Raw genomic sequence first — 23,036 nt, 5'->3', positions numbered from 1 at the left:
ATTTTCTAAAGTTGTGGGAGTTCTCAGAGATCAGGGTAGAGAAGTAGTTCGCTGATGCATCTTTAACCCGCAACATTATCATTTCTCATCAGCTCCTTCATTATCTCATAGAATACTTGAAGTTTGCAGGCCTTCCATTTACGTTCAGCCTTTCCAAGTTCACTATTTAAAGCAGATGTGTGGTCATTTAACCATGGTGAGACGCTGGCCAGCAGTTTATTTCTGCTTTTAACTGGTGCCACGGAGTCTAAAGTAGCCTCACATACATCACTGTAGCTTCCCAGAAAATCACCGTTGTGAAGACAAATAACAGGAGTAGTAGAGGATCAGAAGGCATTGGTAGATGAACTTACTAGGAGTTGTGGAGATAATGTGAGAGTGAGTGGTGACAAACACATTTTTAGGAGGAGTAGGAGGAAGCATTTTAAAAACAACATTGAGATTGTCAGAGACACACATCAATAGTTTCCAAGTAATCAATATTCGGACCATAGGACAGCACCAGATCAACAGTATGGCCTTGGTTGTGTGTCGGCCCTGTGGGATGTAGCACAAAGTTAAAGGATCCTAACGGGTTCAAAACTCCCTAGCTAGTGCATTATTTGGGCTAAACACATGAATGTTTAGATCTCCAAGAATAACCCTGTCATATTTAGACATAACCAAAGACAGAGGTCAGAGAATTCTGCAATGAACCAACTATTAGGTTTAGGTTTAGGAGGGTGGTACACTAGAATATACAAGGTGGGCTGTTTCATGTTAAAGCAAAAGATAAGGCTTTCAAATTAGAAAAATGTGTCACATGACACAGGGCTACATATATACATGTCCCTACCACGGCCAGACAGACTGGATTTCTGTACATAAGACAAGGCTGGAGGGGTAGCTTCATTTACAGAACTAAAATCCTTGGGTTTTCTTGATCATAATGTTCTTTTGAGACACCAAGTGAACAAAACCAGATCCACAGACCCAATCTTGTGTTATAACCAGACTTGCCATTCGGTTACTCTGACATAGATAGAACTCAACTCCTTAGACACAGTCACTTGAGTAGACAGACAAAACACACCCACACAAGTTATTTCTGTGAAAACTGTATCTAAGCCTAAGGCATGAGAATGTGCAAAATGTGATGTGTTCAGGGCATGGCCATAGGTCCACACAGCACTCCTCACACCCTAGGCAGGAGAAGGAGAGGAGAGAGAGAGAGGTTGAAAGTGAAGGGTCGTGGTCTTTGGACTGTAAATGTCACACTGTGGAGGAAAGTGATTTGATCCCCGTTTGCTCTCGCTGTCTGGCTCTCCCTATCTAGTGAGAAGGTCACACAGGAACAGACCCTCTATTATATCATTTGGCCATCCAAGGACTTATTATATCTGTGTAGTGTTGCATCATCTGTTCCTATGCTTCCAAATTAAAGCTATGGGAAGGTTTAAAAAGGTATACAAAAAAAAACATTCAGTGTTAATAAAATCTATTGGTTGAATGTGGCGGCCTTGAGTGAAATAAGAGGGCCATATATTCAGACAGATACAGAGAGTCTGATGAACTTCCCTGAAAGCAAAATGAATCAAAGTGAAAGCACTTCACTCAATATTCAGGCCTACACTATTCACTAGAACCCACAAAATCAATGCTAGTTTTACTTTAAATACCAGGAAAGGGGAGGCAGGTAGCCTAGTGGTTAGAGCGTTGGGCCAGTAACCACAAAGGTTGCTGGATCAAATCCCCAAGCTGACAAGGTAAAAATGTGTCATTCTGCTCCTGAGCAAGGTAGTTAACCCAGTGTTTCACAGTAGACTGTCATTGTAAATAAGAATTTGTTCTTAACTGACTTGCCTAGTAAAATAAAACAGGGTGAACACAGTAAGACCCAATTCATGTTTTCATATAGCTAACGCAGCTTTATTGTTAGGCTACATACACTAAATTTATAATAGGCTGACTTGTCACAACTTCCTTATGACATTGACATTCTGAAAGGGGCGGGGTTTAGAGTCCGTAGCGTACAAAGGGGCGTGTCCATACAGGGTGGAAATAAATAGGTTGCCCAGCTCTGCCAGTCCCCACTCACACCCGAAAGTCGTAAGACAGGATTGAGGCATCTCACAAACGGTAAATGACCAACCAACGGCTACATTAGGATATTTAACTAAATTCATGGCTGGGGATAATATGGGCCTTAGATAGCAACAAGATTAGGGAGATTGTCAGCTTTTGGCTTGACAACCTTGCGATTGTTTGTTTTATTCTAAGACTTGTTGCATGCGTGGCCATTTATTTAATGTCATAGTTGATGAGATGCAGCTCCAACTACTTGATGTATATAGGGGTTTTTCTCTTTAGAAAAGACTATTCAAACCTCTTGTTAAAGTGACTTCAATCTGCCATGATTGAACTCTGAATCCCTGACGCAAAGTTTAGTTAGACTTTCAAAGTTCATAACTGTTACTTACAACATGTTGCAATTTGTTTAAACAGACTATCACACATTTTATTCCAGTTAAAACATTTTGCTGTGCTTTTAAATGCAAATGTTCTTCTTTGCATAAACTTACTATGAGTTGCATCTATTCTAGGGACCTATGGCATACTCTATTATTCTCTTATGCTATGTTCTCTATGCCTCTTCTTACCTTAAAGCTATAACTCGGTTGCAAAGTTCTATGCCATAAAGTATGGAAATCCCCAGAAATCATAATGGATGGTCAATATTTGTTTTAATAGCTAATGTCTCTCCCTCCCCTCTTCTCTCCCCCCACAGAGGACTAGACCAACTCAGGCAAAATGGTGAAAGTAGGTGTCAATGGGTAAGATACATTTTCATTTAACCCCTTAACTTACACAACAAAACACACTATCTAGCAATGTATCACCACCACACACACAGGGTTAGAATCTCCTACTCTGGCTTGACCCAGTGCAGAGTTTACGCTTTAAAATCATATCTATTTGAAATGGCAATCTCGCTAAAATAAATTAATAATAACAGAAACATAGTAATGAATACAATCAAGTTTTCAGTACATCATTCCTTACTAATGGATGTACCCTGGTAACCTCACACAGGGAGTACTGATGCCCCTTTTGAAAGGACCTGCCCTCTGTTTGCGAGAAACACAAGTTTCATATGATGCACAAGTCATCCCCGATGATGTGTAGTATTCAGACGAGCACTGAGGAGCTTGGCTTACATGACCCTTCTCTCTGTACCCTCTCTTACTCCAGTCTTTTTTTAGCCAGGCACCCTTTGGAGAAAAGGTCAGGGGTACAGTAGTGTCTTGTTGACATTCTGTACCATCAGAACATTTAATAGCTGTCTTACTCTAAACTAGCTCAGTGACTAAAGAGCAGGAAGAGACTTGTGTTTTGCAGATGGCACACTCTGGTTAGCAGAACAGACACAAACCCAGGGACGGCCACCCTGGTGGTCTCTTGTTCTCTGATGTTTTCACTAGTAGACAAGTGGTCACCTTGTGCTTAGTTGAATAGAACAGTTTTATTGTCCAGTCTACAGTTGAAAATGTGTCGTTGGCCTCACTACTCATATGTGCGGGGGATCTGCAGTTCCCCTTCTCCTATCCTCCTCTTCGCCTCCCCTCCACCTCTCGGAGGACAGTGTGTATCAGAGCCTGTCTGCCTGTGAACCTGATTTTTTTCTAGTTAAAAAGTAACTACTAATCAAACAGGCCTCTCACTTCATGGTGGAGAATTACCACATCAGGGGTAGACAGTTAGACTTTATACCCCAGAGGGTACAGCCTCAGTCCTGTTCACTCTGCTGGCTATGGTACACAACCCCCCTGAACCCTGTCCTCTTTCTATGGAAATACAGTATTTTGAGGTCGCCACATGTTCATTTGAGGTTTCTCTGAAAGCTCTTTATGTCCAGTCTTTAGTCTTTTGCTTGAGGTGCTACACAACAGTCAGATGTTGTGGAACAGAAATGTCAGTTCAGTTGTGTACATGACATTTCTATCTGTGACCTTTGAAACATGGCTCCCTACTGAGCAAGGCACCAGCTCTTACATTAGAATACAGGAGAGACAGATGGGGGACCACAACTTCATTCATTTTTCAATAGCGAGAGGTTTATGAAATTCCTTATTGTTGAGGACTGGGTGTGACATAAATGATTAATGGAATGAATCGTCTTGTCCACCAGATTCGGCCGTATCGGGCGTCTGGTGACCCGTGCTGCATTCCACTCCAAGAAGGGAGTTGAGATTGTGGCCATCAACGACCCCTTCATCGACCTGGACTACATGGTGAGTAGCCTAAAGCCTACAATGGACCATGGACTTCTAGCCCACTGAATCAGTAGAAAAATGTATTGACATGTATGAAGAATTAAGGTTAAGACTTTGTGAAATATTTAGCTTATGTATAGATTAGTTCTTCACCCTAACTTATTAAGTGGTTTCAATAACTTCAAGACCTTTGAATGTTGCTGTCACCCTGATGCCCTCAATGACCAAACCAAGGCCCTGTCATAACTTAGGATCTATTAACAATAGGCCAAGAGACTCACCTCCTCTCCTTCTCCCTCTTCAGGTCTACATGTTCAAGTATGACTCCACCCACGGACGTTTCCATGGTGAGGTCAAGGCTGAGGGTGGCAAGCTGGTCATCGATGGACACAAAATCACTGTGTTCCACGAGTGAGTTCATTAATTTTGTAACAAATAATTCACTTTTTTTCCCCCCACATCTAAAGCAATGTATACAAATCCGGTCAGCATCTGTAGAATATGCAGGAGAGACCTGAAGTCCCTTGTGGCCTTATGGAATGGCGCCCCCTTGTGGAATCTATAACAATATAAATGATAGTCTATTAGTCTATGGTGCTCTGCTTCCTCATAACATAACCCTGAACCTCCTCTTCTCTCTCTCGTTCTCAGGAGAGACCCAGCTAACATCAAGTGGGGAGATGCTGGTGCCACCTATGTAGTTGAGTCAACAGGTGTCTTCACCACCATTGAGAAGGCCTCTGTAAGTATCCCCATCAGTAGACACAGCATCCAGAACTGTATGATATAGGAATATCATTAGAACAGAAATAACTCCTTTATAACATCACTTTACCCATCAGGCTTAACCTGTATGTGTTGCATTATGTTGAATACATACAATAACTAGGCCACGATATTTAACCAGGCTACAAAAAATGTAATAACGGACTCTAACATCTCTCCCCCCTCCTCCAGACCCATCTGAAGGGTGGTGCCAAGAGGGTTGTCATCTCCGCTCCCAGCGCTGATGCACCCATGTTCGTCATGGGCGTCAACCACGAGAAGTACGATAACTCCCTCAAGGTTGTCAGGTGAGACCCTCCGACTGAACACACACTCCCTCCACTTAACAGATACTACCTGCAGCGCCTGGCTATTCTGTTGTGGTTCAGACTATAATTTAGCACGTCTCTCTCCACAGCAATGCTTCATGCACAACCAACTGCCTGGCTCCCCTGGCCAAGGTCATCCACGATAACTACCACATCATTGAGGGTCTGATGGTACGGATTAAAATGCAACACCTGGGATTAATCACCTAGAGGGTATAATCTGACATAACGATAGATTTCACACCGACACAACACTAACAGTACAGAACAAGGGATGGACTGTTTTTAAGATCACCGACACACCATCTCTGTTTTTCTTATCCAGCCGTCCCCCACTACCACCACTTCTGTACCTCCTTAATGTGGGTCACTCCTCTCTCATCTCCCTTTCCACTAACATCGCTCTCTCTCTCTCTCTCCCTCAGAGCACAGTTCACGCCGTCACCGCCACCCAGAAGACTGTTGATGGTCCTTCTGGAAAGCTGTGGAGGGATGGACGTGGCGCCAGCCAGAACATCATCCCTGCCTCCACCGGAGCAGCCAAGGCTGTCGGCAAGGTCATCCCCGAGCTGAACGGGTCAGTACCACAACCTCTAAATAACTAATAACAACCAGTAAAACAAGACAATTATAATACTAGAATCGCAAGTTCACAGCCTCTAACTAGACACTAGTATAATAACTAACCAGTTACACATTTATAACACTAGTCAGCCATTACTACAGTTCAGTCAACAGTAAAATGTATAGCAATGAAACAGACATTTGTCTAAGAACCAGTCACTATGTCTGTATATCAAACTGTAGAGGAGTAAGTTGAACTTTGACCTTACGCTGCTGTCACTCCCTCTTCATCCTCACAGCAAGATCACTGGCATGGCCTTCCGTGTCCCCACCCCCAACGTCTCAGTGGTGGACCTGACCGTCCGTCTGGAGAAGCCTGTGAGTAGCCCCTCCCCCCGCCTTACCAAACTGCCAATACACATCATGTCTGAGTGTCTCTATGGTGTACCTTACCTGCCAATACAAGCAACAAGATAACTGTCCTAGGACCAGTTGTTAGACACAGTGACCACATCTTTAAATAAAGATGGCAGTATAGCCCATTGTTGAGTAGACAAGACAATGCCTTAATTTATACATGATTAGTTAGCATTGTACATTTAGCAACGATGGAACAATTTGACAACCCCCCCCTCTTGTTGTTTGAACCACAGGCCAGCTACGACGCCATCAAGAAGGTTGTCAAGGCTGCCGCTGATGGACCCATGAAGGGAATTCTTGGATACACGGAGCAACAGGTTGTGTCTTCAGACTTCAACGGCGACACCCACTCCTCCATCTTTGATGCCGGCGCTGGCATTGCTCTGAACGACCACTTCGTCAAGCTGGTTACATGGTACGCATTCATCCTCTGCAAATACACACACGTATCCACACCTACACATTCTTGGTGATGAAGAAACCTGACCGTGTCTCTCCTCTCTCCCCAGGTATGACAACGAGTTCGGCTACAGCAACCGCGTCATTGACCTGATGGCTCACATGGCCACCAAGGAGTAACGCAACCAACCAACCAAACGCTACTACGCTACGTCACGTGACCACATATTTCCCATTCGATTGGACTATCACCCTTAACTTGCCATGAGAAAGTTACCCGCATTAAACAAATAACTAACAATCACAACTATAATTTATTTTTGTATTGTAAAGACCCTGTTCTGGTCTTGTGAAAGGTGAGATGGAATCTGGGTGTGAAGAGATTTTCTCTGTTTGTTGCACTGAACCTGCTTCATTCAGAAGCGGAATAAAAGTCCTCTGTGAGTAAATATGGCTTCCTGTTTTTCACTTGATGGGATAAAAGGATAATTACTTAGTATTGACTTGTTGATGATAATGGGAAAGGACAAACGCTTAAATAATTCCTTTGTTATTTCTATTAAGCTTAGGAACCTGAAGTGATCGATCACTCATACACAATGGAAACACTATGCAACACAATTATTCCTGACCCTGGGTACATAGGACTAGTTTAGATACAGTATCTATACAATGAGGTTGCTCTGTAAACTAAAACATCTCTGAATGCTCTCTGAGCCATTTACTCTTGTAAGAATCTATGCATTTGACAGAACCATGATTTCAAACACAACCCAGACACTTTCATTTCAGTTCTATGATCGCATCACTTCCTCTGCCAGTTCTCTCTTCTCGAATCAAATAAAAGTTTATTGGTCGTGTACACAGATTTGCAGGTGTAGCGAAAATCTTGTGTTTCTAGCTCCAACAGTGTAGTAATACCTAGCAATACACAGAATCCAAAAGGTAAAAATGAATGCATTTTTGTCCACTCAAACCCTTTCTGCACAGTGTTTCCCTTTCTGCACAGTGTTAAAGTATCTTATTTTTCTCTCCCCCTTCCTGAGATGAATCATTATTTTTCTCTACACCCCCCCAGTTCAATACCTGCTCCATTTGTTCAGCCGAGGGTGTCCTGGCATGACTAACTAAAGTTGACAATGGCTGACCATTATGATTACGCAATTGGACTTCATAAAATATTCCCAATCGATGGTATTGACAAGGGAATCAAAAGGGAAGAGAGGCAATCCAACTCTACTGGGCTTTACCTTTCTGACTCGCTCAGAGACCAACAACCTCTAGACTAGGGATTTCACAGCATGGTGGTCCTATGGGGGCTGCAGGAGGTGTAATGAACAGAGTGATTATTGTAGACTTGACAGTATGTGTGTATCAGGGGCTTTAGGTGGACTTGTGGTGCCTATAGAGAATGTAGGGAGGTTTTCATGCTTTCACTGGGCTTCACTATAGTTGACTTAGTGCTTACAGTGGACAGAAGGGCTTAGAGAATACTGGGTTTCCATCATACTAATTGATAATCATAAGTCATAATTACATCAAACATTCAACTCACTGAGTTTTTCAAATGACCCACTTAATCAAGTGTAAGTAATGAATTAGTGTCTGTTAACTTTAATGAGTGAAAATGCTCCACTTTCTTCTGTCACTTGAGGTTTTCTATTAGTGACAGTAACACACAGCAGGACTTCCTGGACTAAGGTGTGTGAGTCAACAGGAGAGAAGAGAACATGTTGATGGCTGAACACCTACTGCTACACACTAAGGTATCCTCTGGTCGTAAAGCTGAGCCTCTAAACATACACCATTTAATGTAACCTTTCAAGTCAGACGTGTGTGTGTGTGCTCACTCAGGGTCAGGTCAAGTCAAACTTGTAGGTCGACTTTAAGCCCCATAAGAGCAGGATTTAAGATCAGGTTAATGTAATAGTTCAGTTTGCAGCCAGTAGGCTATGTATTTATTTCAACATCCCAGTATCTAATATCTCTCTCACGTCATGCTCTGACAAGGCAGTCAGTTAGAGAAGGATTATTCTCCTGTAGTCAGATCATCATCCATCCATAATCTTATTGAAGAGAAGATGTGTGTCTCCTGGGTGTTGTTGCTCTCATTGTTAGACACACACACAAACACACACATCCAAATTATGAGTCAGTTACATGTGCGCTCTTGTTACTATATCACAAGTGGTGATATCTCTTCTACGGTATTCAGTTTAAACAATGGATAGAGATATAAAGAGTGACAGAGATACAGAGAGATCATGGAAGAAAGAGAGAAAGAGGGCGAGAGCATGGAAGAGAGAGAAAGAGATTGATGAGAGTGAGAGAGTAGGAGAGAGAGAGAGAGAGAGAGAGAGAGAGAGAGAGGGAGGTCAAAAAGGCTCAGATCCTTCCATTTATTTTCCCTCTGTGTGCCATTTCGGACCACGCACTCACTGATCATTTCTCCGCCAGATTGTCGACAGCAAGTTGATTTACTTTTCTCAGAAATAGAGCACAAAAATTGACAGAGGCTTAAGATTTAAAAAAGAGCTTAACTCACAACACAGACAGACTGAACAAAAGAGTGAGATAGGAAGTAAAAAATAGAGGTAGAGAGGGGCAGGTTGACAGATGAAGAGGAAGGTGAGTAAGAATGCTCCTCTTGGTGTGTGTGTGTCACCTGTTGATTTCTCATTAGTGTGTGTGATCGCATTTCAGCTTTGAACTGAACAGTGAGTTTGATTCTGTGATAATAGTTGTGTGTGTTTCAATTGGCTGTCTCTCTTTTTCTCTTCCTGCTTTTCCAATTCTCCACTTTTCTCCAGATTGTGCACTTCTTACTTTTACACATTTCTGGCTGTAAGACACTGGCTGTAAGACTCACCCCGTCTCCCCTCTCTTCTCCCCTACCCTCTCTGCTCTCCTCTACCCTTTCCAATCTTCTCTCCGCTCTCCTCTCTCCTCTTTTTTTGCTCTCTCCATCAATATATAACTACCCCAGCATTGCTGTCTCTCTCTCTCTCTCTCTCTTTCTCTGTCTATATCCACATTAGCTAATACTATAGGGAATTTAACACCTCTAACTCTCTGTTTTTCTGTGCATGTCTAGGGGGTTAAAACCTCTTACCTTCCACTTTCTAGCACGTTCTCTGTCTCAGTACGTTACTCTCCTCCTCTCTCTTTTGACCTCTTCTATCTACTGGGCTTTACAGTAAAATCTCTCTCTCTGTCTTATTTTCTCCACCAGTTGATGTCTCTGGGAGGGAATGGCTCGTGGGGGGGCTCTGTCCCATCCTCCATCCCTCCTGCCTTCCTTTCTCACCTCTCCCCCAGCACTGACCTGGGAGTCGCCATCTTCCTCATCCTCACAGGTGAGTCAAATCTACCATCTGCCTATAACACATTCTCACCCCTAGCCACTATACCCCTATACTCTTTAACCACTGATAGAGATTTGAAAGGATTGGATTTTACAGTATGTGTACTATAAGCAATATGGTGAAAAATCCTCAAAGCGTAAAGGGCAAGTTTGAGATATTACCATACTACATCAAATAATTTCAGATCTATACAAGTGTCTAGAGACTTGGGTATAGAGGCCCAGGGTTGTTGGTTGATTTGAAATTAGGCATCTCTCCTTATCACAGATGAGTGATTCAGTGTTGGTGTCAGTTAACATTAGAGTTTGGTTGGTATTCCTCCTGAGTAACTCACTGGTAAAATAATCATAAACATAATCTCTACAGTGTAGAAGAATTAGGCTTGGCTTAAGGTATATTTATGGGGGTGAAATTCTGTTCAGATAAATCAAGACTTAAAAACAATATGAACAAAATCGAATTTGATCCCAAAGGACTGAAAGGTTTTCGATATATAAGCTGGGCAACAGCTTTTCACATCTTAATCATCAGAATCCAGAGCCCACACAGATGGCTGAATGGGTTTACTTTGTTTCAACACAGATCTGTCATCCATCAGATCAACCTTTCTGATCAAGTCAGTCAGTGATCTAACTCTCTATGACTGTTTCCATTATGGAGCTGTGCAGACAGACTGAATACAAAGTGTATTAGCATAGCAACCCCAGGGTCACACCAGAGATGACGGGACACATAGAGAGGAGAGCGGAAAGGAGAGAGGATACATAGAGAGAGGAAAGGAGAGAGGACAGAGGAGAAAGGAAAGGAGAGAGGATACATAAAGGACAGAGGAGAGATGAAAGGATAGAGGATACATAGAGAGAGGAAATGAGAGAGGAGAGTGGAAAGGAGAGAGGAAAGGTGAGAGAAAAGGAGAGAGGAAAGAAGAGAGGAGAGGATACACATGAGGAATCACAGCATGGAACATTCCATACCTGTTGCTCCCAATAATTACCTACACAACAAATCAAATGAGGCTATGAACAGCACCCTGCACCCCACTAGCCAGCCAGCAAGCAATCATGTCGATTCAGCTATAACATTTATTCACTTTGGATTGGTTCCCCGATGCTTTCAAAGCCTAATAGTGGGTTGAGGGGGTCAGGAAGGTAGCAGAGGTTGAAATATTAAATGACTGGCGGTTTACTGACCCTTGTTATACCCAAGAGCTCACAGTGAGCTGGTCTGTCTCTGTACTTCTATCTTTCTCTCCCTCCCCGTCGCTTCAAACCTCTTATCTCCCCGCTCCTCTCTTCCTTCTCTCCTCCCTTCTTCTCCAGGTGTAGTGTCAGTGGTTGGGAATGGCATAGTGCTGTTGGTTTTCTGTAGAAAGAAGAAGAAACTCAGACCACCAGAACTCATGACCATCAACCTGGCCATCTGTGATTTTGGATACAGCCTCTTGGGGGCGCCATGCCTCATCATTTCCAGGTGAGCGATTCCTGTCGCCCAATCTTCAATCCCCCATACTGATAGTATGAATATCAAACTAGACAGAATGATATGGTACAGGTGTCTTTTATCCAAAACAATTGACAGTTAACACTCACATCCCATGAATCAGACAAAGTGCTTAGTGTTCCAACGACCAATGATCATTATCAGGTCATTAACTCCTCTGGTCCACCAGTGTGTCCCATGGCTGGGTGTTTGGGGAAGCAGGGTGCCTGTGGTACGGGTTGCAGGGCTTTGTTTTTGGGATTGGCTCCCTCATCACCACCTGTCTCATCTCTCTGGACCGCTGCCTCAAGATCTGCAGCTTCAGATACGGTCAGTGGGATTCCCTTCATTTCTTTTTGCTGTCTTTTTGAGTCATGTGTGTACATACTTATTATATTCTTCATTTTATACATTTCTTACATATTTTCCCTTGGGAAGACAATGATAAAGTGTTGTTGAATCCCCAAAACATTTAGCTTCCGTAGGCTACATTTGTCTTTCATCCTTATTTTATATTTTTCCAAACTTTTCATGACATGAAATACATGTCTGATACTAAATTGAGAGAACAAAAGGGGTGACACAAAGGGATGTTGTTGACCCCTTTTAGTGGCCTCATTGACTTCTTGGTTTTCCCTGAGGCTTTAGTCAGTGGGTCAGAGCATAAACAAGGCCCTTGCTTTGAATATGCCCTTTATACTGAGCACGTCAGATAATTGATTTTAAACAGAATATAGAACAGAACCTCTGCATTCAATGATCTAATCTAAACATACACTACATATACAAAAGTATGTGGACACCCCTTCAAATGAGTGGATTCGGCTTTTTTAGCCACACCTGTTGCTGACAGGTGTATAAAATTGAGCACACAGCCATGCAATCTCCATAGACAAACATTGACAGTAGAATGGCCTTACTGAAGAGCTCAGTGACTTTCAATGTGGCACCGTCATAAGATGCCACCTTTCCAACAAGTCAGTTCATCAAATTTCTGCCCTGCTAGAGCTGACCAGGTCAATTGTAAGTGCTGTTATTGTGAAGTGAAAGTGAAGTGTGAAGGGGTCGGCCACACAAGCTCACAGAACGGGATCGCCAAGTGCTGAAGCGTGTCGCGCGTAAAAATCATCTGTCCTCTGTTGCAACACACACTACCGAGTTCCAAACTGCCTCTGGAAGCAAAGTCAGTGCAATAACTGTTTGTCCGGAGCTTCATGAAATGGGTTTCCATGGTCAAGCGTTGGCTGGAGTGGAGTAAGCTTGCTGCCATTGGACTCTGGAGCAGTGTAAACTTTTCACCATTTGGCAGTCCGATGAACTAATTTTGGTTTGGTGGATGTCAGGAGAACGCTAACTGCCCGAATGCATAGTGCCAACTGTGTGGGTGGAGGAGGAATAATGGTCAGGTTGTTTTTTTTCATGGTTCAGGCCCCTTAGTTCCACTGAAGTGAAATCTTAATGCTACAGCATACAATGATATTCTAGACAACTCTGTGCTTCCAACTTTGTGGCAGCCCTTTCCTGTTTCAGCATGACAATGCTACCATGCACAAAGCGAGGTCCATACAGAAATGGTTTGTTGAGATCAGTGTGGAAGAACATGACTGGCCTGCACAGAGCCCTGACCTCAACCCCATAGAACACCTTTGGGATGAATTGGAACGCCGACTGCGAGCCAGGCCTAATCACCCAACATCAGTGCCAGACCTCACTAATGCTATTGTGGCTGAATGGAAGCAAGTCCCTGCAGCAATGTTCCAACATCTAGTGGAAAGCCTTCCCAGAAGAGTGGAGGCTGTTATAGCAGCAAAGGGGGACCATCAACTCCAACTCCATATTTGTCGTGTGGTCCAGTGCTGCAAGTAAAGACCTATTTAAGCTGCAGCTGGCCCAGAACAGAGCGGCACATTTTGCTCTTCATTGTAATCAGGTGGGCTGATATAAATATGATGCATTCCAGTCTCTCTTGGCTAAGAGTTGAGGAGAGACTGACTGCATCACTTCACTTAATAAGAAACATGAATGTGTTGAAAATCCCAAACTGTTTGCATAGTCAACTTACACACAGCTCTGACACACACACTTATCCCACCAGACATGCCACCAGGGGTATTTTCACAGTCCCCAAATCCAGAACAAATTCAAGAAAGCATACAGTATTATATAGAGCCCTTATTGCATGGAACTTCCTTCGTTCTCATATTGCTCAAATAAACAGCAAACCTGTTTAAAAAAAAACAGATGAAGCAACACCTCACGGCACAACGGCTCTCCCCTATTTGACCTAGATAGTTTGTGTGTATGCATTGATATTTAGGCTAGGTGTGCCTTTTAATTTTTTTAATGTAGTTCTGTCCTTAGGCTGTTCTTGTCTATTGATGTTCTGTATTATGTTTCATGTTTTGTGTGGACCACAGGAAGAGTAGCTGCTGCTTTTACAACAGCTAATGGGGATCCAAATAAAATACCAAAAATACCAATACCAATGCCCATGATTTTGGAATGAGATGTTGGACGAGCAGGTGTCCACATACCTTTGGTCATGTAGTGTAGTTTATAATCTGTCTCTATGTCCGACTCTTTCTTCAAGCCCACGTTGTAGAGGTAATTGGGGGCACTATTAGAGCAGTTTTTAAGATTTTTGATTGGTCCAGAGTCCAGCTTGATCTTGTTGACTTGGAGATGACTTTTCGGTTACGTAGACACTAGGCAGCAATGATGTTATTGTATAGGGGGGTAGTCACGCAGGTAGTTATAGGAAAGGGAAGGTGGCCTAGTGGTTAGAGCCTAGTGGTTAGAGTGTTGGACTAGTAACCGAAAGGTTGCAAGATTGAATCCCTGAGCTGACAAGGTAAAAATCTGTCGTTCTGCCCCTGAACAAGGCAGTTTACCCACTTTTCCTAGGCCGTCTTTGAAAATAAGAATTTGTTCTTAACTGACTTGCCTAGTTAAATACAGGTAACACATTTTTAAAAGGAAGGGGAAGGGTAGTTGTCAGGCAGGGTTAATGTCTGGGCTACCAACATGCAGCACTACATAAAGAAATAGAAAACCGTAAATATCACACACAACCATTTAGACTACTAGCATCCATTTTCAGGGCTCACTTGCAACAGATACCTTGGTCTCAATGAGACTCTCTGCTAAAATAAAGAAAAATACATGTATTCATTACACGCTTCATACACCTGAAGCCTTTGGATCAATCCTATTTCTTATTTACTAATTAGTGGTCAATCAAACAACGTGCTTCACTTTATTCATATCCCTTTCCTATGTGTCTGTTTATAATATAGTACATGCTGGACTATCAGGTGTCTCTCAAAAAAATAGATCTAAGCCAATGAGAATAAATAATGGTGAAATAAAATTCCTCCATATCTCTCTACCAGGTCAGTGGATTGAGAGACGTCACATGTCCATGTCCATAGGACTGGTGTGGTCCTATTCTCTGTTCTGGGCCTCCCTGCCTGTCTTCGGCTTCGGCAGCTACGGACCAGAACCCTTTGGGACCAGCTGCACCATCAACTGGTACTGCTGACTCTCTCTTATTAGACTCTGTTTTGGTGTGTGTGTGTGTGTGTGTGTGTGTGTGTGTGTGTGTGTGTGTGTGTGTGTGTGTGTGTGTGTGTGTGTGGTGTGTGTGTGTGTGTGTGTGTGTGTGTGTGTGTGTGTGTGTGTGTGTGTGTGTGTGAGAATGTCTGCAGTTATTAAAGCATTCATCTCATCCAGCAGCAGCAATTGAGCCTGGGTACGAGGTAATAAAAGTATTGTCTCTAAATATACATCTTCTTCTTCCTCTTTTCTTTGAGGTGGGGGATGAGGTCATCTTTGATCGACAGGGTCTACATCTTGCTGATCCTGATCATGTGTTTTTTTCTCCCCACACTGACCATCGTCGCCTCCTACATGACCATTCTGCTGACGGTGAGAGAAACTGCACCCAGCTGCACAAAATGGCTGATTCAGTAGGGGAGAGTCCAGGGAACTCAACTCAGACTCTGCAAAAAACAGCATGCCATGTAACTCAATGATTGTCCATCAATCAATTGTCCTGGCATATTCTGAGTGGGGCACACTATAACGTATGGAATGCATGCTGAGTACAGTCCAGCAAGCATGATCTATTACCGTGATGGTGGACTCAATAGCTGTAGCCAACTGGTGGTCTAGCAGCATGGCCCTTGTGTATTTGTTTGTGGTCAGTGACGGTTGAAGTTTGTGTTTACTGACATGTCTCTCTGTGTAGGTTTACCGTTCTAGTCGCGCTCTGGCATCTATTCCCTCCTCAACTGTCACTCACACCAGCAAAGACCTGAGACTCACAAAGGTATGTGGAAAACAGACTATGTTAGAAGAAGCTTAGTTACTGGCTTGAAATGAAAGATGTTGTAACATCTGCTTTATTCCAGGCAGAGGAACTACCAGAGAATAACTTTTGTATTAACATTGTAACAAGTGTGTAAGTACAGACAGCACATTATATCTTTCTGTTGTTTCATCTATTGTCTGTCTGTCCCAGATAGCAGCTGTGGTGTGCTCCACCTTCCTCTTATCCTGGACTCCCTATGCCATCGTCTCCCTCTACTCCGCCTTGGCCCCCAAGGAGGAGCATGGAGCCGGGGAGGCCATGCAGGGAGGAGGCCCCTCCATGGGGACTGGAGGATCCACCGGGATGGCCTCAGCCTTCCCAAACATCCCCAACATTATGGGTCTCCTCAATTGGACCTCCACGGAAAACTACGGAAGCAACTACGGAAGTGTCTACTACGACCCTGGAGAATCCTTGCGGGATGTGACCAACCCAGATCCCTACTCCTATTCTGGCTTAGGCCACAGTCTGTCTGCTGCTTCCACACGCAGTTCAGCCCCAGGCCAGGAGGGGGAGTCGGAGACAGGGAGCAACCGGCCGGTGTCCTGCCTGCCACCTATGGTGTCTCTGATACCAGCAATGTTCGCCAAGTCTCACTGCATGATTAACCCCTTCATCTACCAGATCATGAACAAGGAGTTCAGAGAGGACGTATACGACATACTGTTTGGGAGACAGAACGGGGAGAGGAGGAGAATGCGGGGAAGAGGAGGGAGCTACTCTGACAGTAAGGAGTCTTTATAGCTACAGGTGTGGACTGGACAGGTGCAGAATGATTGATAACTCTCTCTCTCACTTTATTTCTCTCTCTCTCTCTCTCTCTCTCTCTCTCTCTCTCTCTCTCTCTCTCTCTCTCTCTCTCTCTCTCTCTCTCTTCTCCTCTTTCTCTCCTCAGCCCCCAAAGGCAGCCTCTCCTACTGCCAGAGCTGGCGAGGGAGGAGCAAGCCCAAGGCTGTGCCCATGGTGGAGTTGGGGAAGAAAGAGAGGGCTGGCGACACCATCTCGGTGGGGTGGGACGCACTGGGCGTGGCCTCGCAGGACACACAGGTCAACATGGACGGGCAGAGTCTGAGCGAGGCAGGGAGAGAGACAGAGAGAGAGCTGGGGGGTTCCACCTCTAGTAGTCTGCTGACCGAGTGATAGAGGGAGAGATAAGAGATGTTGAAAGGATGGCGGTGTTTAGGAGCAGAGACCTCTTTAAAAACAGCTTTAAAATAAAACATGTTTTGTGTAAGAACAACGAGAGTATTGTATCATAGTGAGTGTTTTGAGTAGTGACTCTTTTTTAAATGTAGCCAAAACAATAGTATTATTATATAACCAGCAATTATGATATGTAAAATATACACTATGTTGTATTTTTACATATTGTGTGTATTTTTTACCTTTATATCTAAGCACCAACAAAGATGTCTGCTGCATTTTTGAAAATAGTATTCCATCTTTTAGTTTAGTCTAGTTTGTAGTTCTTTTGTCTTTGTCAACACTGTCCTGATCGGCCTGTGGGTTATGGTTCACATTATAGTTTCACACAATAGAATAGTGTGTCAAATTGTATGTGTGTATTTTGTAACAAAATAAAATCGAGCCAAGTGGGAAAATCTTGTTGCCTATGGTGTGACCATAAAATTACATTCACAAGCTGAAATGTTCCTGATAACACCACCCCAAATTGTGAACTAGGAGTTTAAGAGGTCTTATTGAACTGTTCGTTGCCTACTGGGCACAGAAAACCAGCTACTTGTGTATTTACGGTAGTTTCACTGCTTTCCAAATCCCACAGCACTTGTTGTGTCTTGTGGTCACTTTGGAGCCAGATAAGCGTTGACGGAAGACACTGGATTTATTTTTAATACATTAGAGATTTGCAGCATTTAACAGTACTTTCTCTCATATAGGCTGTATACCAAAACATTACTTTTCTGAAATACATTTGAGTGTTGTCGCCTGCGCATAGCCGTCGGACCGGCCTATTCGGCATTGTTTTTTGGGGCGACCGTTATCCAGCAACAGAGCGAGACGGGAAGAGAGAGGGAACTTATTCCACGAGCCTCTTTAGACTGACCGGAGATAAATCGAGGATAACATTCGTAATTAGAAACAGTTACGTAACCAGGTAAAGGTGGACCGTCACGGATACGTCTGGTACCCAACAACAAGTCAACCTTCAGCCTGTCATTATTTTATTTTTGTGATTTTATACGGAGAAAATTACCATCCGTGTTCATGCCAGATCTGCAGCGCTTTAGTTTTCCATACCATAGCATGAATCCTTTGTTAGGGGCGAACTCGCTTCTCCAATATCAACAGCAGCAGAACCAAGGAGGACCGAGTCATCCGGATTCCCCCTCAGGCCTTCTGCCCGAAGCCGTATTCTGCTCGCCCGACCCGACATCTTTCTTCCTGGGCGACCATCCCGGACTGGGCACGGAGACTCTGCCAGGGTTCGATTTCACCACACCCTCACAAGCTTACCTGCATCTGAACCATAATAACCACTCTTATCACCGATCTGTGCCCCAACCCCCTGCAGCGATGGCCCTGAGGAACGACCTGGGCTCCAATATCAGTGTCCTAAAGACTCTGAACTTACGCTTCCGATGCTTTCTGGCCAAAGTGCATGAACTTGAGCGAAGGAATAAGATTTTAGAGAAACAACTACAACAGGCGTTGGGTGCGAAGAACAGCTGTGATGGAAGTTGTTCTGAAAGTGCTAGAAGGGCCCATACCCAAGAAACAGGTGTACAGACCGGGTTTGTGGGAACTATCCCGCTCAGGCCCGGGTCACTCCCTTTCCAAAACACCAATAACTCCGCGAGACGACCCACTACCCTCTTCACACCTGCCCTCAACACTGTCCTCACGCTTGAGTCCAACAACAAAGCTGAAACAAACCCCACCGAACCGAATCAGAATCCGACCATCACGGTAAGCCTATCAACCCCGACAATCGACTCTCCTGCCGGGTCCAATTCAATCACCAACGGGAAAACGTTTTTCAGTACTGGCACTGGAACCCCCACCAACCCGCCTCCCCGGTTCCTTCCCGGTACTATCTGGTCCTACAACCATACCCGCAAGCTCGGTTCTGGCGTGGAGACGCGCGTCACCAGCCCCGGTGTGTCCTGGGTCCAGCCGGACGGGGTCGGGGTCCAGATTGATACCATTACCCCGGAGATCAGAGCCCTGTACAACGTCCTGGCCAAAGTCAAGAGGGAGAGAGACGAGTACAAACGCAGGTAAATAGGATCAACCTTGGTTGATTTATTCACCAATGTAAGGCCTAATTAACGTGTTTGTCTGAAGGGTGTAAAGGCGCACGGGGACCTAGAGTTGTGATTAAATGTCTCTTGGCAAAAGTCAGTTGATGTAACTATAATAGGCGTACATGTATTATTTTGCTACTTGGGTGACGTGGAAGGCCCTACTGCAACAGATGGCCTTTCAGAGCAGCTGTGTCCTGCCTGTGTTCTGTCTATTTCTGCCACAGCCCACAACATTCTTATTGCTAGAGATGCAAAGGGCCTTCAGTCAAAGGGCAGCTGGGTGAAATACCAAACATTATCAGACCATAACTGACTCAGAATGAAGTCATTTAACTGAGATCCAACACAGGAAGGCTCTGTTTCAACAATCACACCAATGCTTTTCAAGTTCAAAGACCCCTGAACTCATGAGTTTCCTACTAGCTAGTGGACTCCAGATCTCGGTCAGGGTATGCTTGCTTTAGTGGTTTGTACTTTTGGATTACTGCATTGATTTTGTACTTTTGGGACTATTCTATTGGAACCAGGCAAACTATATATAAATCAAGCACAGCTCAAGTACTTGAAGATTTGACTTATGGTTTGGCTTGGGGAAGGAATATCTGCTTAGCGCCCCTTTAGAAAAACAGGGGCATGGGCCAAACACAGTCCCAGGAATCTGATACAGATACCATAGTGCACCTCTGCACGTTTGAAGTGGCTGCAGTTTGTATTCTGTGACAGAACTAGTACCCAGACCGCTGATTTGTGGCACTAGTAACAGCAGGGCTGAGGCTTCGATTCACGCTGCACAGGTCACATAGACATGGTCTATGCTGAAGGTATGACCATAAGTTGATTTGGATAAACATATCTCAGCGAAAATGCCCAATGAATGTAAGGTGATAGACAAGCATGTATGTCCCATTAGGAAGGCTGGGTAGGGTCAGGGATTGGTTTGTGATCGGGAGGACCTGGGACAAGTGTGTGTTTGTGGCTGTTTTGTTTATTGTGATTTCATGAGGCATGTGACCTTACTGCCACCTCCAAGTGAGTCAAGTCCAGGCTTGTCTCACCTTCAGACATCCATATATCTGATAGCATCCGTACTGTACAGTCATAGATGTGATTTAGGCCTTCAGTGTAGTGAAATAATGTTCTCTCTGTCATGAGTCTGTTGTTGTAGTAATGCAGTTAAATCTACCTGCAGGCAAAACATAGAGAGAGGGAAACCCACAGGACTATTAATTCACTTCAAGAAGGTAGTTTCAGTATAAGATACACCGCCTTCCCTCCCTCTTCTCCACTCTTCTCCTCCACTCCATTTCCCCTGCCCTGTCCCTTGTTCTCTCCATCTATCCATTCATATGCTATTCATTGTTCCCGCTCTCTCATTGGCTAGTTCTGTCATACCCCTCCAGTGGTGGAAAAAGTACCCAATTGTCATACTTGATTAAAAGTAAAGATACCTTAATAGGAAATTACTCAAGTAAAAGTGAAAGTCACCCAGCATTTCGTTTTAAATGTACTTAACTATCAAAAGTAAAATTATAAATAATTTTAAATTCCTTATATTAAGCAAACCATATGGCACAATTGTTCATGTTTTTGTAAATGTACAGATAGCCAGGGGCACACTCCAACACTCAGACTAGAGGTCGTTCTACGGCATGGCCGATTTAATTAGGGCCGATTTCAAGTTTTCATAACAATCGGTAATCGGCCTTTTTGGATGCCGATTATGGCGATTACATTGCAATCCACGAGGAGACTGCGTGGCAGGCTGACCACCTGTTACCGAATGCAGCATCAAAAGGACCTTGTGGTTGCAAGTAGCCAAGGTAAGTTCCTAGCTAGCATTAAACTTGTCTTAAAAAACAATCAATCTTAACATAATCACTAGTTAACTACACATGGTTGATGATATTACTAGTTTAACTAGCGTGTTCTGCGTTGCATATAATCAATGCGGTGCCTGTTAATTTATCATTGAATCACAGCCTACTTCAACTTCGCCAAACGGGTGATGATTTAACAAAAGCTCATTCGCGAAAAAGCACAATCGTTGCACAAATGTACCTAACCATGAACCTATTTATTAAACCTGCATATGTAGTTAAAATAAATGCATATTAGCAGGCAATATTAACTAGGGAAATTGTGTCACTTCTCTTGTATTCAGTGCAAGTAGAGTCCGGGTATACGCAGAGTCAGGGGCCTCCGGGTATACGCAGAGTCAGGGGCCTCCGGGTATACGCAGAGTCAGGGGCCTCCGGGTATACGCAGAGTCAGGGGCCGCCTGGCTCGTTGCGAACTGTGTGATCATTTCTTCCTAACAAAGACCGGAATTAATTTGCCAGAATTGTACATAATTATGACATAACATTGAAGGTTGTGCAATGTAACAGGAACATTTAGACTTAGGGATGCCACCGTTAGATAAAATACGGAACGGTTCCGTATTTCACTGAAAGAAAAAACGTTTTGTTTTCGAAAGGATAGTTTCTGGATTTGACCATATTAATGACCTAAGGCTCGAATTTCTGTGTGTTTATTATATTATAATTAAGTCTATGATTTGATATTTGATAGAGCAGTCTGACTGAGCGGTGGTAGGCAGCAGCAGGCTTGTAAGCATTCATTCAAACAGCACTTTCCTGCATTTGCAAGCTGCTCTTCGTTGTGCTTCAAGCATTGCGCTGTTTATGACTTCAAGCCTATCAACTCCCGAGATTAGGCTGGCAATACTAAAGTGCCTATAAGAACATCCAATAGTCAAAGGTATATGAAATACAAATAGTATAGAGAGACATAGTCCTATAATAACTACAACCTAAAACTTCTTAACTGGGAATATTGAAGACTCATGTTAAAAGGAACCACCAGCTTTCATATGTTCCCATGTTCTGAGCAAGGCACTTAAACATTAGCTTTTTTACATGGCACATATTGCACTTTTACTTTCTTCTCCAACACTGTGTTTTTATATTATTTAAACCAAATTGAACATGTTTCATTATTTATTTGAGACTAAATTGATATTATTTATGTATTATATTAAGTTAAAATAAAAGTGTTCATTGTTCATTCAGTATTGTTGTAATTGTCATTATTACATATATATATATATATATATATATATATATATATATATATATATATATATATATATATATATTCTAAATCGGTATCGTTTTTTTTTTGGTCCTCCAATAATCGGCATCGGCGTTGAAAAATCATAATCGGTCGACCTCTGAGACATCATTCAGAAACAAAGCATTTGTGTTTAGTGAGTCTGACAGGTCAGAGGCAGTAGTGATGACCAGGGATGTTCTCTTGATAAGTGCATGAATTGGACCATTTTTGGCCCGCTAAGCATTCAAAATGTAACGATTACTTTTGGGTGTCAGGGAAAATCTATGGAATAAAAAGTACATGCATTTTTTTAGGAATGTAGTGAAGTAAAAGTTACCCCAAAAAACTACTTAAATAGTACTTTGAAGTATTTTTACTTAAGTACTTTACACCACTGTACCCTTCTTACTGTCTCCTCCCTTCTTTTCCTGACTTGCTCTGTCCTGTATTATCATCCCTCCCTCCACCTCTCTCTGTCTCTGTCTTTCTTGCTCTCTCTCATCAAATCAAATGCGGCTTTATTGGCATGGGAAACATGTTTACATTGCCAAAGCAAGTGAGACAAACAGTAAACAAAGAAGTGAGAAGACATAAAACAATGTCACCAAAAACGATTAGAAATTAACAGTAAACATTGCACTCAAAGTTTTGAAAAATATTTTTAAATGTTTTTGTGTTATACTGTATTATCAGCTATGTACAGTGTTATG

The 23,036-nt window shown here is 43.2% G+C and overlaps 3 protein-coding genes across 6 annotated transcripts in view; all 3 read left to right on the top strand.

The window, feature by feature from the left end:
* Positions 1-2,071: 2,071 nt before the first annotated feature.
* Positions 2,072-6,921, top strand: LOC100136417 (glyceraldehyde-3-phosphate dehydrogenase). Its single transcript, NM_001123561.1, is given in 11 exon segments — positions 2,072-2,118; positions 2,768-2,813; positions 4,169-4,271; positions 4,558-4,664; positions 4,905-4,995; positions 5,211-5,326; positions 5,437-5,518; positions 5,773-5,924; positions 6,211-6,289; positions 6,565-6,746; positions 6,841-6,921. Coding segments are annotated over 10 exon segments (1,005 nt in total). The 5' UTR covers positions 2,072-2,118; positions 2,768-2,790; the 3' UTR covers positions 6,911-6,921.
* A 2,842-nt stretch (positions 6,922-9,763) lies between these two features.
* LOC106576962 (opsin 9) lies at positions 9,764-17,547 on the top strand. The gene is made up of 8 exons (XM_014154560.3): positions 9,764-10,086; positions 11,415-11,565; positions 11,765-11,904; positions 14,967-15,105; positions 15,387-15,501; positions 15,824-15,904; positions 16,097-16,673; positions 16,842-17,547. Exons 1-8 carry the CDS (start codon positions 9,966-9,968, stop codon positions 17,084-17,086), a joined length of 1,569 nt encoding a protein of 522 aa, XP_014010035.3. The 5' UTR covers positions 9,764-9,965; the 3' UTR covers positions 17,087-17,547.
* A 155-nt stretch (positions 17,548-17,702) lies between these two features.
* LOC106576644 (non-homologous end joining factor IFFO1) overlaps positions 17,703-23,036 on the top strand; it is a 36,682-nt gene continuing 31,348 nt past the window's right edge. For 2 of the 4 annotated variants that reach the window (XM_045718757.2, XM_082975516.1), the window contains exon 1: positions 17,703-19,185. In XM_045718757.2, coding sequence (XP_045574713.2) covers positions 18,173-19,185 — 1,013 coding nt within the window. In that variant the 5' untranslated portion in view covers positions 17,703-18,172. The remainder of the gene's footprint in view (positions 19,186-23,036) is intronic. The other 2 variants (XM_014153895.3, XM_014153890.3) reach the window with 1 other exon arrangement.

Source organism: Salmo salar, chromosome 05 (assembly GCF_965601325.2).
Source record: "Salmo salar chromosome 05, fSalSal1, whole genome shotgun sequence".
NCBI classification, from domain to species: Eukaryota; Metazoa; Chordata; class Actinopteri; order Salmoniformes; family Salmonidae; genus Salmo; species Salmo salar.
The sequence above is the reverse complement of the archived record's forward strand: the minus strand, read 5'-3'. Positions and strand labels throughout refer to the sequence as shown.

What these genes read in the sequence shown, in the direction of transcription:
- LOC106576962 (XM_014154560.3), top strand. Translation starts at nt 9,966, where the DNA reads ATGTCTCTGGGAGGGAATGGCTCGTGGGGGGGCTCTGTCCCATCCTCC. An exon ending in CCATGCCTCATCATTTCCAG is followed by an intron (nt 11,566 to 11,764) that starts GTGAGCGATTCC and finishes CTGGTCCACCAG; the next exon opens with TGTGTCCCATGGCTGGGTGT. An exon ending in GATCTGCAGCTTCAGATACG is followed by an intron (nt 11,905 to 14,966) that starts GTCAGTGGGATT and finishes TCTCTCTACCAG; the next exon opens with GTCAGTGGATTGAGAGACGT.